The following is a 17022-nucleotide window of genomic DNA, read 5'->3' on the forward strand; positions in this document are numbered from 1 at the left end:
CGCACTTTAAACACATTTTCAAGCGTTATGAAGAACAATAGCAGGTGTTTTATTACAGATTGCAACATTATGATGTATTTTTAACATTAAAGCAGGCGGGAAGAGAGTTAATATGTTCAGCGATACCATGTTGTGTAAATCAAAACCTTCCTTAAGCTTTAATTTCAAATAAAACAGAACAAAATGGTAAGGGCTGCAGCCTTCCGCTGCACTGGGAGTGAGTGATGAGCTGCTCCGGTTGAATGAAAGAAGCAGGAAGTTCTTTCTTTGGATCTGCTCACATGACTGTCAGCTGGTTAGAGTCACGTGACGCGCGGCAGTGCGGAAAGGAGAACGAAAATGGCGGAACCCAGGAACTTCAGTAAAGGATCAATAATGGCTTTTATATTCTTTTTCGCCGCCTTTTTAGCTTCAGGGAGCAGCACGGCACAAGTGCCACTTCTTATGTGGTCTACCAAAAGGTATTAATTTTCTTTTTCGTTTTTAAATTTACGTAGCAAGACTCATTTGAAGTCTGGTCTTACATGCTAAAGCTAACACAAGTAGCTACGTAGCTTTTTAATGTCTAGAATTTCTAAAACAACACAAACCTGAAGAAAAGATGGATTTTTTTTCTGTATTCTTAGTTTTTTGTTTTTTTTAAAGAAACTATAAAGAGTTTATTCGATAATGCATCTGTGGGCGTTATTAAATATAGAGTGTTGTATTTATTTTCATAAACAAACGTCCAGCATAACTAATAATAAAACTTAAATTTCCGATGTAAAAATATACACATATTTTTCTTAAAGCTGCAAATTGTGTTTTGTGTGATTGTGGGTCAATGACATGACAAGAGGCTCAATAATCGAGCTGATTAGCTGGCATTATTAGGAATGTTAGCAACATTTTCTAAAGAGTTGCATTTCAAAGCAAACTGTTTCGTCTGAGAGAACACTAAACTAGCTTTTAGTTGATGCTATGATGTTGAGTTTAGGTTAAAAATATACAATTTTGGATCATTAAAGCCTTTGAAATACTGTGACCAAAATGTACAAAGAAGTTCACTTTTATACGTATATGTTTTAGAAATTGCCATGAAACATTCAGCTTATGACCTTTGTTGAATTATATGTGATTTTAGTAAGTAATATAGACGTAATTTACTTGCATATTGCAATCCCTTTATTTAGCCTGAGTGTTACTTTTTTTTTTTTTTAGAGTAAAATTACATTTATACAATTAAAAACAGTAATAAAGAATAATCTGCCTTGAAACAAAAAGGCTTTGCATTAATGTTGCTAAACATTATTGTTAAAAACTAAAACTTGATTTTATTTTTGGGTGCTCATGTATCAAATCAGTGGCTTATTTAGCATATAGGTACTGGTTATTAATGAACCAAACAAAATTAAGAAATTATATTGTGTATTTGTTTAAATTATCATCTGAATTCCTCAAAGCTAAAATCTGGAATAAGAAATAAAAAGGACATTTCAGGTGTTAGCTTAATCATCTCTCATGTGATTTGATCACAAATAGATGCTGCAGATAAGTAAATGAATTTATTTATTTTGTGACAGCAGACACGTCTAACAGACTCATGAAAATACTTTAATTGAAAATGTATTGACTCATGGATAAACCTGTAAATTGCTGTGATGACTGTTCTTAATGTTTTAGCAACTAAGTTGAAGAATTAGCATTTAGCTTCTGTTGTTGTCATTGTCAGTTTGCCATCTTTGACCTCTCCACCGGCCGGACACATAACATCCATGGAGGAGCTGGCCGCCTACCTCACGCCTGTGTTTGGCTCTGGCTCCAACACTGTGATCCTGTTCCTGCAGGACAAGGTCAGAGCATTGCACACATTAGTTAGCTTTTGCTAACACAAGTTAGCTGAGGCTAACATCCTTCCCCTATTAAGACAGATTGGCATTCACTAAATATCATTTTTATTTCTGTTAGTACTTAAAGACAAACAATGGAGATAAATTGTAATAAAAAAGCACAAATGTCATGTATAATTTATATATATATAAAATTGTTATTTTAAACCATCAGTTATCAAAGGGTATTATTATTGGACTTCCTGGCGTTTTGAGACATCCCATGGCACACAGAACCTTTTTTGTACAAATCAACAAGTGGGTAAATTAAAACCCAGCCTCCTTCTCTGCAGTAAATGTTAAACAAAAAGCTCCAGTCTTACTGAATCAGGAGACTCTGGAACAGACTTCTCATTCTGGCGTGACTCTGAGCTTTTACTGTACTTCCCTTTGCACGGTTCCTGCTTTCATTGTTCTGGGCTTTTTGCACTTTGGTTATTGTGTTGATTCTTACTTGACTCATTTTGATCATTTTGTTGCTTGTTTTTAACTAAATGTGTTTATTTATATGTTTAGTTAAGCAAAGATGACTTCACCCTGTTTGGTGGAGTGTTTGGAAACAAGCAGGAAAGTGTCTTTAGGAACCTTGAGGTGGGTTTATTTTGGGCACTAATTATGAGCTGGTAACTAACCTGCATAATATTAAAACTCTTTCCAATCACTTTTTTACAGGCTGCACTCCAGTCCGCTTCCTCATCAGTGAATTTTCCTGCTCTGGAGTGGACAGGAGAGTCTGCCATCCCCACCCTGCTGCAGCAGAAACTCGGTGCTGCCCCCCTGCTGGTCGATCCAGACACTCTGTCTCACCTGAGCCTCAACACATCGATCAGCAATTTACTGATCATCAATCTGCCTTACGGTTGCGAGTGAGATTCTTTTGTTTTTCTGTGAATTTCCATTTGTAATCACCAGCTGCGTTCCTATTAACCATAAAAATGCGCAAATTGAAATTGTGAAAATAAATTCTCTTAATAGAAACTTCAGTTTAGAGAAAACTGAAGTTTTTCAATAAAAAAAGTTTTGTAGTAGGATGAGGTGGTTTTTTTTAGCCGTATCAGAATTAGATGTAAGGGAAACGATGAAGAAGAAGACAGGAAATGATGGTTCATATAAGGTTGTCTTTCGAGTGTGTTGAATCCACAGCTCTTCTGTGAAATCTGACTACAATTTCCCCAAAATGCCACAAATTAAAATCTGTCAGAATAATTTTTCTAGACGATAAACCGTTCAAGAAGTTATTAGGATAAATGACAATATTGTTGTTTTGAGGCCATTTTCAAGTAATGGTATAATAATGCAAGAACACATTCTCAAAGATCAGTTGGCATTAAATTCTGATGAATGTTTATAACTGGAACTGTTTATGACGTTTTGAATATTGAAAATAAATGAACTAAAACAACAGAAATAACAAATAAAATGAATAATGAAGACTTTGTAAACAAAATTGTCCTTTAAAAGAAGGGCTAGTTGAAGACATTTGTCATCCAGTTTTTGGTAAAAAGAGATAAATGATAAATCATGCAAATGGAAATTATTGAGCTTATTTTAATTTGTCATGCGATTAGTTGATTTATTGCTTATTGCCTGTCTCCCCAGTGCCTGAATAAAACGCAGACATTCCTTCTGATGGCTGATAGATCATGATTGCTGAAACATGGACACATTTCATAAACCTTTTACATCCACTGTTGCATAATTTTTAATGACTTATTGTATGAACAAGCTTATTTAAATTTAATTTCAAAATTGTGTTTTTTCAACATCAGCAGGACATTGACAGATTTGCTCACATTTGTAATGGAAGAGAAGAGATTTACCAATTCTTTATTGTTTTGCAGCTCACTCAAATCTTGCAAGGAAGTCCTCTCCAGCAATGGTATGTTTAAAATACTGGTTATCTGTTTAAGTACAGAATTAGGGATTGATTTCAGTACAATGGATATAACACATTTTTTTTGTCACCAGATGAGATTATAGGGAAAGTTCTGAGTTCCCTGAAGGCCAAAGATGTTTCGTACACTGCAGTATACACAGGGCTGCAGCCATCACAAGTAAGATCTCTCAGTTGTCAGAAACATAAATGGTTAAAGTTTGGACATGCTCTGGATTTTTTTTGTACAAGTTACTCACTGAACTTTGTTCAAATTTTTAGGCGATTTCAATGTCATCTTCATTAAACCAGCATGTGGGCCGGACCTTGTTACAAGCCTCTGCAGCTGATGATAAAGAGCCTATAATATTTAATAATACGGCCGGACTTCCCTGCATTATGCTGTGGGCTCAGAGTCTCTCCATCCAGCCCCCAAGCCCTCAGAAGCCCATCAACCTTCCTATAGAAAACGCAACAACGAATGGATCCATGTGTAACAACACTGCTTCAGAGTAAGACAGCGGTTTTCAGTTTAAAGATGATTGGTTTTATATTATAGATTATAAAGTTATTTAATTGCTTTTCCCCCATCTGTAGGCTTGTGCTCACCTTTCTGAACTACACACTGAGGTAAGGCAACAAGCTGCACACTAAAAACTTTAATCTTATTTGAGTAATGTTTTGAACGACAGTCATCGGTTGACTTTTCTAAAGTCTGAAATATGGAAAGTATTTAGAAAGTAACCGTCTAAAAATAACTTTTTAAAGCTGTATGGAAAAATAAGGCTGCATGTATTTAATATAGAGTTTAAACCTGATTCGATTAAGTAGACATAATATATTGTAAAACTATATTTTGTCTTTTAACTGCTGTACCTTTTTTAGTTGTTTTTTTTTTTTTCAAACTACAGTGCTTCATCCAATACAGTCCAATAATATTTTATTTATCCAAACAAAATACAAAACAATAATAATGAGACATTTTAGGAGTTTTTACTATCAAAGTTTTTTATAGTTATTATACAGTTTAAGTCAGATATTTACACGCACTAAAAAAAGACACAAAATATTTTTTCTCAGTGTCTGTAGTTAAATCAGACTGAACGTTTCTTCTTTTACCTTAGTTAGAATTACCAAATTTATTTCTATTTGCTAAATGCCAGAAACTTGGTAAGAATTTTTTTTTTAGAAAATGTTTTGTAACTTTTCTCTGTGAAAATGCAAGAAAGCTTTTTTAATATTGATCCATACCAGGTGAATAAATAAATGCATCAATTAAAATGACTGATATTTCCCCATAGTTTCTGAAACTATAAACTTTTCAGATTTCTATACTAATATAATCTTGACACTTTTTTCATTTGTTGAAATCAATTCATCATTTCTCAATACATTTTCGAGTAACTTTCTTTTCTTCTCCTGCTAATTGGCAGGTTTACAATGAGTCAGCGGTTCTATCCAGTTTCTGCTCGAAACTGGTTCACCCTGGACTCTGTTCAGATGCAGGTGCGTTCATCTGGTCAGACCGCGTCTTTTGTTGGGAGTCACGGGATCTACGCGCCTGCAGAGTATTCTTTCCACTGCCAGTCGGTCGGAGACGCCCTGCTAGTCCCTGTAAACTCCACTCAGTGGAGGCTGGATTTTTTTGACTTCCAGGTAATAGCTGTGTTCCACATAATGTTACAAAATATGTAAGGAAACATAAACTTTTAGAATGTTTTTATTTTTTATTATTATTAACTATTCAGTAATTTTTACATTCATTTAGCATAAATGCTGCCGCACACCTTCTGATTTTAATTGGCCATGAGTTCTGTGGCGGAAAATTTTATCAAACGTTTGATCTTAAGGAAGTATGTACTGTTTTGTATTAGTTCCATTAATATTTTACTTTATTCCACCAAATCTCCTCCACATTTTTTATTTTTTTGTCATAAACTTTTTAATGTCTTGCTTGAGGAGCAAAACGGTTTGTTTAATTTCACTGTCAGCCAGTCAGAAAGAGAAATGTAAATAAATTATTTTTAATTATGTTTTATATTTAAAAATGATTGAATAACAGAAAGCAAAATTTATAAGATTAAAAAACGCATGGGATCCAATTTGTTACATATTGTTATTTAACTTTCTGATGCCCCACGGCGCCCTCTAGCGCTCCCACTTTGAAAAATACTGAAAATACTGTTCTAACCTCGCATGAATGCCAAGTGCTTATTTTAATGATTAGTTTAAGGAAATTATGATTTTTAAAAATATATAATTTAATAATTTTTTGTGGGTTTTTTTCCGGTGCAGATTCAGGGTTTCGGGTTGGCCAATGGAACAAACTTTTCTTACGCCAGCGACTGCGCCAGTTTCTTTACGGCTGGGATTTGGATGGGCCTCATCACCTCACTGCTCATGCTGCTAATTTTTGTGTACGGCTTGCATATGATCATGCAGCTAAACACAATGGACCGGTTTGACGACCCCAAAGGTCCATCGATCTCAGTCCCTCAGTCCGATTAAAGCGTTCAACCAAAGATGCCCTCCAGTGTCTATCAGTCCCTAATGAAGCTGCCATGTTGCTTCTACGTCTGGACCTCTATAGACACAGATGCTTTTGTTCAGTTTTCTTTAGCAATTCCCTGGCAGACGTTTTGAGAGTAAAACACATTCCTTTTTTTACACCATATTTTAATGTCCCAAAATCTATAAGTTATAAAATTTGATTTAATGTCTATGTGCTAAAGAAAAGTGTGCCTGAAACAAGCAGTTTGCACTCTTACCTGAAAATGCCTTTATTGCCAAAATGCATGTGTTCGCTGAATGCTGGCTGGAACATTACAGACCTCAAATCTTGCTTTTTTAAATCATATACTAGCATTACTAGTAAAAGAAAACAAAAGTGACTGTGTAAAATATCTATTTTTCACTTGTCAGGGTTCGGCCACATTAGTTTATCACTGTTATACGATGTTCGCTTAGACTGTAATTTATTTGTAAAAAATAAAATTACTCCGTTTATCGTACTTTGCCTTGCAAGCCTAATGGTTATTAGCTAATCCATTTTGTGCCTCATTGGATATTTATCAAAACTTTTGATGTGCAAATGCTACTACATGTACTGTAAATTGCCTCTAATTTAACACCTACAATAACTCTTGAAAGAATATTGAATTAATGCTTTACAAGAACATTTAATTTCCCCTTGGAATCAAAAAAGTATTTTGGAATTTGAATTAAAATTGTGAATAAAAATAAATGGAATAAACAGTTGTAAAATGTTTGAATATATGTATGTGTGTGGGGGTGGGTGCATGTGTGTGTAATGTAATAATTTATAATATTATATAATATGTATGTGTGTATTTTGTTTTAGAGCTATTGTTAATGTAGCTCTAAATATTAGGACCATGGTACATAGAAAAGATAAAACTGGAAAAAAAACAAATTCTGACTCCAGAAGTAAAACGTTTGTGAGAAAAAAACTAATATTTAGAGATTAATGTCATAAATTTGAGCACTCCATTGTCAAATATTTGCAAGAAAAATTGCTTTGTAAATTAATTTTTGAAATTTCCTAGAAAAAACATGAAAATTTGAGCTTCAAATGCTGCAAATTTTAGACTTATGAAAATCAGAAGAAGAAAAAAAATTTCCAAATATTTTTTGGAAATTAATCTCAACATTTGCGTTTTTTTTCTCGCAAAGTTTTCAACTTTTGCTGCTCAGACATTTTGTGATCTAGAAAATTCTAGTTTTGACTTGGAAGTTTTATTTTATTGATTAATTTATTTATTTTTAGAAAATTTCTGATCTCAAAACTTTGAGGTTTCCTAACGGAAATAAGTTACTGCTGTCTGGACTCGCAGCATAGCCGTTTGCTACATTTGAACGTTAAAACACTTCCAGAACTTTACACAACATCGGCGTTGTGTAACTATGGCGACGTCCCTGTTACTATAGTAACGGCCCTAAACATTTAAGCCAGTTTTACTCGCCCTGTTTGCCTCTAAAATGCCAAAACCGGGTTCTCGTCGCGTTAGATTCGGAAGCTCACAGGACAGGAGAATTTACCCCCGCTACTTTCCACTCGACCGATTAGGAAACCAACTGAAAAGAGAAGAAGCTCGGAAACCGCCTCATCTCGGACCGGGCTGCTATTCCAACGATGAGGTGAATACGTTGATCACAAATGATCCCCCCCCGCCCCCCCACCCCTTTTTTTTAAAATCTAAGATACAGTGCCCATTTTATGTTGTACTTTTTTATTTAAAGGATAGCCTAATCTAAAAGTACTGGAAAGAAAAAAGAAAAAAACGGAAATTAGCTCATGCCCCGCTTTGTTTATTATTAAATTACACATTTTTTGTGGTTTGTACAGATGATAAAACCCTAATGAGTAAATCTGTGACTCTTTTGTAAATGTGAAAGATGTTATAAAATAAATAAATCAATGGAGATAGGAGATATGGATTTGAGACTAGGATATGTTGAATTTTAAGAGAACCGCTGTTTTTTTTTCTCTTTACAGTTTGGCTCCATTGTTTACAATCTGGAAACCAGACCTGAGAGTTACAAGGGATATACTCTCTCTGCCCGGACTGACATTCGTTTTCCACCTTCTAAGGTATTGTTTATACTACATGTCGAAGCGGTTGTTAACTCCGTTATAAAATACAGTTATTTAATTTTAAAAAAAGAATAACCTGCAGCCTTTCTTTGTGGTGCTGGAAGACTGGTGTTCAAGTGCCAAAAACATTATTATTTTCAGTGATATAGCAAAAGATTGAAGGTATAATTTTTTTTTACCTGCTCTACAAACAAAATTTATTAAAGCAAGACTGATTTTGTCTGGGTGGCAAATTAATGTGGAATCAATCATTTTATAATAAATTAAAACTTGAATTAAGCAGTAAGTCAGTGATGTTTTAATAAATGATGTGGTTTTGATCTAGAAGATTCTTCTAATTGGTGTAATATTTCTTTGCACTGATCATTGTATTGTTTTAATGTGCAAACTAACACTTCAGAGGATTTTTCTCTGATTCTGAGGTATATATTTTTCATTTTGATAAGGGAAGATGAGGTTGTTTCAGAACTCCACCCTGCATCGTTCAAACGACTCACGTGTATAAAGCGATCTGTTGAATTCTTCTGCTGGGAAAAAAAAAGACGCTTCACCTTCTCAGCAGCGTATCTTTCCTCAGTTTACTCGGATCTCAAGACCAACATCCTTCACACTGAACTATTTTATTTCTCAAGCAGCACTGATGGGCGCCCTGCACAAACACAACCTGATAAAGTTTGTTGAAGCTCAGAGTTCGATGGGTTTTCTTATCTTTGGCACAGTGAGCTGGATTTTTTCCCTCACTAAATCAAATGGAGAGGTTGACTCAGTTTAATAGAGAACATGTGTGCGTTTTCACTGCTGAACTGAGATTACCTTATGGGTTTCTGTTCTTTATGTCTTTTATCTTGTGTAATACCGATTCAAGTTACACTGCTTGATGCAGTGGCGATCAGAATTAGGTTACAGATAATGTCCCAGAATACTGCACCTTTAAAATATTGACCAATCCTGTCACGTTTGACCCTTGACCTTGATTTAATTCAGATTTATGAATTGATCCATAATCCTTAAATTCATTTTTGATTCATTTTTCCAGTTGACTCCATCACCTCAGCAGTACCAGAGAGATCAGAGCAAATCCAGAGTTCCTTTCCACGGCACAGCTCCGTTCGGTTCTTATGAATATAAATTCAAAATGCCGAAAAACACCTCCTACAACAGCCCAGGGTGAGAGACAATCCATAAATACGCCGCAGAGTTGAACTGAGCTAACGGTCGTTTCTTCCTGACTCAGCCCTGGGATGTACGAACATATCACAAAAAAAAACAGGAAGGTGATCTGGCCCATGTGCTTTGGGAAACCAGACTGGTCCAAACTGCTGCAGCTGAACAAGAAGGCTGTCAAAGTGACGGTGAGTAACACCAAAAATCTAAATATATACCTATACCTCTTGAACTTTTTCACATTAACACCACAAACTTCACTGCTTCTTGTTTGGGCTTTTATGTAATAGATCAACACAAAGTATCAAATATTTTAGATCAGGAAGGAAATGAAACATATTTGATTTCCTGAAAAGTGTGAATGGGATGTTTCAGCCTCGTTTATGCTGACACCTGTAAATAAAATTCAATGCAACCAAATCAAATTCTCCTTAAAAAAATCTCCTTTAAAGCACTTTCCCCTAATTATTAATAACTTAATCCAAAAATTAATCAAGACTGTACTGATTATTTTTTATTTTACAAGTATTTTTTTAATTGCAGATGCATCCTTTGCTTCAAATGATCAAGCAAACACTAAATAAATGCTGTCAATGCATTTTAGGCAATAAAATGTTTTTCTTCTTTAAAAATGTTATTTGTTTATTGGCATCTTTTTTGTATTTCTAATATTGTATAAAATGGCTTAAGTGTAAATCAGCAGAATGTGCCATTTTTTAAATCCTGTTTATTGTCAGAATATTCAGTAGTTGCAGCCCTAAACTGCACATTATTTTAAAAATATTTAAAAAACCAAGTATCATTTTGATCCCACTTTACAAATGTGTTACTTTATGTTTGGATTTAAATAAAATCCAAAGAGATCTGAGGTTTTACAAAACAAACTTTGAAGGAAAAAAAAGCTCCACTACTTTGCCAAGTCATTGTATTTAAAAGACAATCCAACACTATGAATGAAGAAACAAAAACAACAAAGGTTGATGTATAAACTATACACGCAGCAACTGAAAGCCAGCTTCTGTTTTTCTTTCCTCCCCTCAGATACCCACCGACTATGGGTTCGTTAGGCACAGGGGCAAACTGGCCTATCTGAGTTTGTACTTTTAACTCTACAGCTGCGGCATGAAATCACATCATAACATGGATGCCGCGATGAATCGCCTGAAGCTGCAGAAATCCTCACCTAGGAGATACTGTAAGAGTTAATAAAAAAACAAACTTGCTTTTTGCATTTGTACAAAAAGTGGGAGGTGGTGACGTGGAACATTTGTTGCATACAAATCCCAATATGAAGTGGGTGTGTACAGAAAACATAAAAAAGACTTTTAAAAAAAAGTTTTTAAAGTTTCATCTCTGAGAAGAGAAAACGTCTTCACCGCTGAACCACAACAAAAGAAGCAAACAAGAGTTCATCATTAGAGCGAGGTCATTTCTTCCTCCTCACTTTGGGTTTCTTGACGGGCCGGAGATACGGGTTGTCAATCACGTTGTCTTCGCTGGCCTTGGTTGATGGAACGACGCCACCAGGGGGCAGCACGGAGTTCTCTTTGTCGGCGCTCGGATCATCCTGAGACGCAAAGAAAGTTTTACGTTAAAATATGTCCGCTCCCGCATCAAACTAATAAAATAAGCCACTAAAAAAATTGTTATAGAGCAGTGAAGGACAAAAAAGGAAAGCAATAAGCGTTCATATAGTTTTGAGACAATTTACAAGTGAGAGTAAATAAAAGAGCAATAAACTTTAAGTTTGACACTTGACGCTGGAACTGCAAGATATTTTAAATATCCAAAATAAAATAAATGGAATTAAAAACCATATAACCAAAATCATAAATGAAATTGATTATTCTGTCAAAAAAATATCAATAATACTATTATAATATTTTTTATATATTTTATCAACTAATCAAATTTTTGTTTTTCAAGATTTAACTTTTGGAACATCTGGATTTCTTTTCCCACCAACACACTCTTTTGGTTTCCATAGCTCACAGTGATGTCAGGATGCCCAGAACAAGAATGTTTTTTTATTTAAAGAACTTTTCTCTCTCTGAATTTTAAGATGTTTCTCCTGGTAAAATTGCGTCTTTTTATTATTAATCTTGATAATATTATGATTATATTCGTGTAATTAAAGATTTTCAGTCATACAACTCACAGAGGGGATGACTGAAATAAACACCACTTCTTAAAAATATTTTCTTCTTTTTTAGAAAAGAAAGCGAGCAAAAATAAGAAATAAAAATCAAATAATATCTGACATGATAAAAATTTGAAATTTTATTTTAAGCCATACTACCCAACTCTAATCTGTGGGTAATTTCCAGATTGTGTGAGTTCAGAAAGACAAGATTAATATTGGTAAGATTAGTAAGAAAAACTACATTTTCTGAAGAAAGTTCCCCACAAAAATACATCCAAGTACTAAAATCATAGAAAAATGGTGTTAGACTCCAGCTGTGAAGACTTACAGCGATAACATTCCCTGCTGCGTTCTCGCTGTCTGTCTGGTCGTCCTGCTCTGACGAGTCCGTCTCCTCCAGAGTCTGCAGTTCCAGCTCTGAAGGAAGGAGGGCATTGAGGTACGGGATGGTGCTCGGCCGGGCAGCGATCACTGAAATCAGTTATATACATATTAGTGATGCACTGATACATTTATTTCACTTCTGATACTTATATCTTAGGTTTAGTATCAGTAAATACCAATCTGATACAGAAAAACAGCTGAATTGATTTAAAATGTTCCTTTTTCTACTTAAAACCTTATTGAGAAACAATTCATTTCAACAAACAAGGTATGAAGAAAGGAGGTGAGTTCTAGGGTCGTCTCTACTACAGATACTGTGGAAGTTTACACTATAAAATGACCAGTGTTACAATGACATCACTCACAGGGAAAGGCAGAGATGTCATCTTTGAAGAGGCTTTGGGTTTCTCCGGTTTTGGCCATGAAACGGGTCAGTGCTCGTTCCACGTCTCTCCTCTGGGTGGCAGCTTTTTCTCTCACTACCTGGTAGTCCGACACAGGCTCTCGAAATGTCTGAAGGACGTAAAAGTTCAAATGTAATCAGCAGTTACCTTCAGAGAAACCAGTAAGCTCATTTGATTTTCAAGGATTTGTTTTCTAAAACTGGTTTCTGGCTCACGGGTGTTTTGATGTAGGTGTGAGGGTCGGGGAACTCCGGGAAGTGGCCGGGAATGTGAGACGGATGCGTCCGCTTTTGTCCAGCAGACAGAGATTTAGGAGTCACCGGCGCGTTCGTCACTGGAGCTGAAATTCAAAAATAAAAATAAAAAAAGTTAGAAGTTTGGAAAGCACACAGGGAACATAAATGAGAGGCAGAAAACTTCCTTACGGGCGGTTATGACCATCCTCTGAGATCGCTTGGCGTACACAGGCAGCGTGTCGACGTTGAAACCTACAAACAGTTTGAATTTCATCAGATTTGAGTCTGTCGGCAGCAAAAGGAAACGCATGCCGTCGGTTTGTGGATTTCTGATCTCACCCATTTCAATGAGGGTCACCACGGTGTCCGACAACGTCGGGACGCTCCTGGCTGTGTGTTCACAGTACATTTTAGCACTTCGACCGATTTCAGTTATGTCTTGGAGGAACAAAAAGACAAATATTTTATCTTTTCTTTTACACAACAAAAGGAATGTAATAATATTCAATGATAAAACAATTTGGACCACCTGTTTTGATTTTTCTTCCTTATCTAAGGGTTTGTGTTTGTACAGAAAAGTGGATACAGAATTGCCACTTCTTAAATCATATCTTGCTTTTTAATTAAATGTTTAAAAAAATTATGTTTTAAATAAGAAAATGTATTCATTTTTTTAATTACATGAGAAAAATTCACCACAAAAAACTTTTTTTATTTAAATAAATTTCAGTGGAGAACGGATTTAAGTACTGTCAACAAACATAAGTAGTCATTTGACAGGCTTTGGCAGTCATTACTCTTATGGAGATGTTAGATGGAAGAAATAAAAATGAACAAAATTCCTGATCAATAGGAAGCGAGCACAAGCTTTTACTTTTTCCAGGGTTTTTTTATTTGACGTATTTTGTTGTTGAGCATTTTTAAAATTAATATTTCCTTTTATATTAAAACAAAGATTCTTAATTTTGCACATAATGTTTGAGTTCTTAAAGATACGTGAGTGGAAAACACTTTTCAACATTTCGTAAAATAAAGTTCTGTTGAACCACAGCAGTTTGTCTCATTTTTCTATTTAAGTATTTTTATTTACACTTAGTAGCTGATCAAAAGTAGTTTACATTTATATTTAGATATATTTTGTATTTTCTTTGATGCACAAAAAGCATTGTGTGATTTTGTATATTTTTACATATAAATATATTTTTCATATGTCGTGATAACAGTTTTGGCAATATTGCCCAAGAAGATAATTCTTTACTTCCTAATGAGAAGTAAAAGACAGGTTCTCAAACATCTCTTTTTTTAAGTGCTCTATTTTGATGATTATTTTATGGAGGGACACCATTTCAAGTTTTCGCATTAAAGTCTTGCGATCTTTAGAGTATTTTAAATCTTCCAGTTAAATGAATCATACGTACAGCTCTGCATCATCTCCGTCAGCGTCTCCACGGCGGCCTTCTCGGCGCTCTCGAAGCCGCTCTCGGTAAGCAGGGCGCTGACAACAACCTGCAGGGTCCGCCGCCGGGCCAGCTGGTAGTTCTCTGCGGGGCTGGAGGCTGCTTTAGCTCCCCGCTGACGGAGCACAGAGGAAACAGAGCCTGAATAAAGCCTTCATCTTTAGTTAGCTACATGTTTATCAAAACATATGTAGATAAAAGGAAGTTATCTGAACCTAATGCTCATAACACAGCGCAGTAATTTGTAAATATATTTATGACTTTCAGTAACTAATCCTTCTCAATATGTAAGACATTGAAGAAATATACCTGCTGTTTGACTGCGAGCTAACACTACCTAGCTTAAACACCGTTACATTCTGTTCCGTGACCGAAGAGAGCGACTCTTACCCCGCTTGAATTCAGCGACGTCCCCGATGCTGCCGAGGAATCCCCCATCTGCACTCACTTCAACTTTCTTTCCTTAGCTAAATAAATGTGTAAACGTATTTTACTCATTCGACTGGCGCGTAGCTACTGATAGTAAACATAGTGCGGCTTAATGACGTCGTTTCCGCCACTTGGGCGGAAGTTGAATCCACCTGCAGTTTTACTTAACACTGCCATCTAGTGCTAATTTGTTAAACGACACATCTGTTACCATGAAAAACAAATCCTAAGTCTGATTTTTGCACTATTTTAACACCATCCGTTTTATTATGGTTTTATTTATTTAAAATTTAAATAGAGATTTTGTTTACATCATAGTATCTTTATGTGTGTTTAAAACAATTGATTCAGGCCATCACCGGGAAGATGGATCATCACAATAATTCTCAAATTAATGTGCTGCTTTCATGTTTGTAGAATAATTGATGTCTAATTTTATATCACAGAACAGTTTTGGGGTTAAATAACCCTCTAAATTATTATACATTGTGTATCTACGCTCCTGTGAACAAATCTCCAAATCCTGAGATGTGCAGATTCTGCTCACTTATTTAAGTCAGGACAAAAAACATTATTGATTTGTGAAACTTTTCAGTTTATGAGACTATGAACAGTTTTTTTGCTTTAAATTTGAATTTTACAAATGATTTTATATTTTGCTTACATTTTATGATGAATTTATTTGAATTAGCCCACATAGTTATAAAAGTCACATGTAGAATTTTGCTTGCAAAAGAAAAGCTGTTTATTACTATACAAAACATGTAAAAATTCTTCCTTGAACATCCAGTACAAGTCATTTATTAGAATCTGCTGCCCAGCAGCCGAACATTACTGTATCCTGCAGTTTTTCAGTCAAACAGTTCATCATATTTTGTTTTGTCAACAACAAGGGCAAACTACATTTTTAGCCACATAAGAAATAAATACTGCAGAAAAAGGGATCAGTTTAATGTGGTGATAGGGTTTATCACTACTGCCATCAACAACCCTGTCTTCAGAGTCCATTTCTGGGTACGAAGGGTTTCCCTAAGATGCGTGCAAACGGTTGGCTGAGCTTCTCTGCAAAGCAGTTCCCGGATGTTTGACCTTCGGCTCAGACTTTACGACTGCCATCATGTCTTCAGCTTCAATACGAACAGAGGTAGTATCAGCTGTTGGGACATCTTTCTTTTTCTTGTTTTCAATGAGAAGTTGCTCCAGTTCTTCCTCTATGGTGCGATCCTCCTCAAAGGGCAGGAAAATCATCTCCACCATTCCGCCAACCATTCCAAGGACAGCCAGAGTGGAGCCGAGCATGTAGATCTTCAACATGCTGCGGGTAGGCTTCTGGCTCAGCAGATCCTTGGCGAAAGGGATGATGTCACTTATGCTTTCCATATTTGGATTTGATGACCCTGCTGAAAAAAAATCAAGAAAAACAATGTACAAACCTGTTTTGTCTGAGAAAATAGTCCTGAAAATGTTCACCGTGTTTTAGAAGCAACAACTCACCTTGATGCACGTACCAAAGTCTTGATTGTCCCAAAGTGTTTGGCTCAATCTTGATGGTGGAAAGGCAAGAGAAAATCCTGCAATTTAAGGGCGAGAAGAGCCACGTCAACTCCCTCAGACTTGATGAATATTCATGAGTACGGCAGTCATTTTTTTAAGCGATTCACACTTGTTTGTGTCAAAGGGCATTCAGTTGTAGAGCAAGAAGTGAAACACTCCTTGTGCATGATGCTGAGCATGTGACATCACATTTACCAAAGCAGATACAGTAAACAGATTGGTGTGTGGACAATCTCTGACAATTGGGTTTTGGCATATCCATCAATATTGATACAAACTGAATAACATGTGTGGTTGATTTGCATTGGGTGAGTTGTAACTATGCACATAGACCTCCTCAGGTGAGCTTGAACAATGTCCAATCAAAGTATGTGTGGCTGAGAAAAGTCCCTCCCACGTATTGACTGAAAAGATTGCTTGGTTATACAAGGAATACCCCTTATTGAACGCTGACAGATAAGTTCCATGGTCAGATAAGTAGCTACACAATCCTTTGAATCATGCAGTCCTGTGCTGCTCTGACTCCTGCACTCCTGCAACCCATCTGACTCGGTAAGAGACTGGGGTGTTTGTGTGTGGGGGTGTTCACGTGCGCATGCAATCTTTGCCTCAAACTCCATGCCCTTCGACCCAGATCTTGCTGCACGCGACAGTTGGGAAACGAGTCTGCTCTTTGTCACACAGCGCCATGTGTCATGCAGACTCAGTGAAACGGACACAGAACACACATTAGGGCTGAATCAACATCTGTACAACAGATGATGCACGCTTCACACGGTAGCTTTTAGTCCAGTTGGATTTTAAGCCACATTGATGGCGAATGTCTATCTTTTGTCTTTTCAGTGATCCAGTCAGAAAATATCTGATAAATTAAATATTTAAATTTCTAGGTGAC

At 35.9% G+C, this 17022-nt stretch overlaps 4 protein-coding genes across 5 annotated transcripts; 2 read left to right on the forward strand and 2 right to left on the reverse strand.

Moving 5' to 3' along the window:
• Nucleotides 1–292: 292 nt before the first annotated feature.
• On the forward strand, nt 293–6999 carry LOC114140367 (V-type proton ATPase subunit S1-like). Its single transcript, XM_028010177.1, has 10 exons — nt 293–461; nt 1712–1832; nt 2385–2459; nt 2541–2734; nt 3710–3747; nt 3837–3922; nt 4024–4253; nt 4339–4371; nt 5175–5397; nt 6037–6999. Exons 1-10 carry the CDS (start codon nt 340–342, stop codon nt 6247–6249), a joined length of 1335 nt encoding a protein of 444 aa, XP_027865978.1. The 5' UTR covers nt 293–339; the 3' UTR covers nt 6250–6999.
• A 649-nt stretch (nt 7000–7648) lies between these two features.
• LOC114140396 (protein pitchfork) lies at nt 7649–10742 on the forward strand. The gene is made up of 5 exons (XM_028010216.1): nt 7649–7899; nt 8258–8353; nt 9393–9523; nt 9591–9708; nt 10562–10742. The coding sequence occupies exons 1-5, from the start codon at nt 7741–7743 to the stop codon at nt 10625–10627; spliced, it is 570 nt and encodes a 189-aa protein (XP_027866017.1). The 5' UTR covers nt 7649–7740; the 3' UTR covers nt 10628–10742.
• taf8 (TAF8 RNA polymerase II, TATA box binding protein (TBP)-associated factor) lies at nt 10239–14715 on the reverse strand. The gene is made up of 8 exons (XM_028010212.1): nt 14535–14715; nt 14106–14259; nt 13027–13125; nt 12877–12939; nt 12667–12791; nt 12413–12560; nt 11992–12134; nt 10239–11087 (listed from the first exon to the last, which is right to left on the reverse strand). Exons 1-8 carry the CDS (start codon nt 14580–14582, stop codon nt 10947–10949), a joined length of 921 nt encoding a protein of 306 aa, XP_027866013.1. The 5' UTR covers nt 14583–14715; the 3' UTR covers nt 10239–10946.
• Nucleotides 14716–15358: 643 nt separating this feature from the next.
• g0s2 (G0/G1 switch 2) lies at nt 15359–16154 on the reverse strand. Of its 2 annotated transcripts, none has more exons than XM_028010219.1 (2): nt 16068–16154; nt 15359–15970 (listed from the first exon to the last, which is right to left on the reverse strand). In XM_028010219.1, the coding sequence occupies exon 2, from the start codon at nt 15951–15953 to the stop codon at nt 15603–15605; it is 351 nt and encodes a 116-aa protein (XP_027866020.1). In that variant the 5' UTR covers nt 15954–15970; nt 16068–16154; the 3' UTR covers nt 15359–15602. The 2 variants fall into 2 exon arrangements, with proteins under 2 accessions (XP_027866020.1, XP_027866019.1); XM_028010218.1 differs by having other exon boundaries at nt 15359–15973; nt 16068–16143.
• Between the last annotated feature and the right edge of the window lie 868 nt (nt 16155–17022).

The sequence above is a fragment of the Xiphophorus couchianus genome, chromosome 24 (assembly GCF_001444195.1).
Source record: "Xiphophorus couchianus chromosome 24, X_couchianus-1.0, whole genome shotgun sequence".
In the NCBI taxonomy this organism is placed as follows: domain Eukaryota; kingdom Metazoa; phylum Chordata; class Actinopteri; order Cyprinodontiformes; family Poeciliidae; genus Xiphophorus; species Xiphophorus couchianus.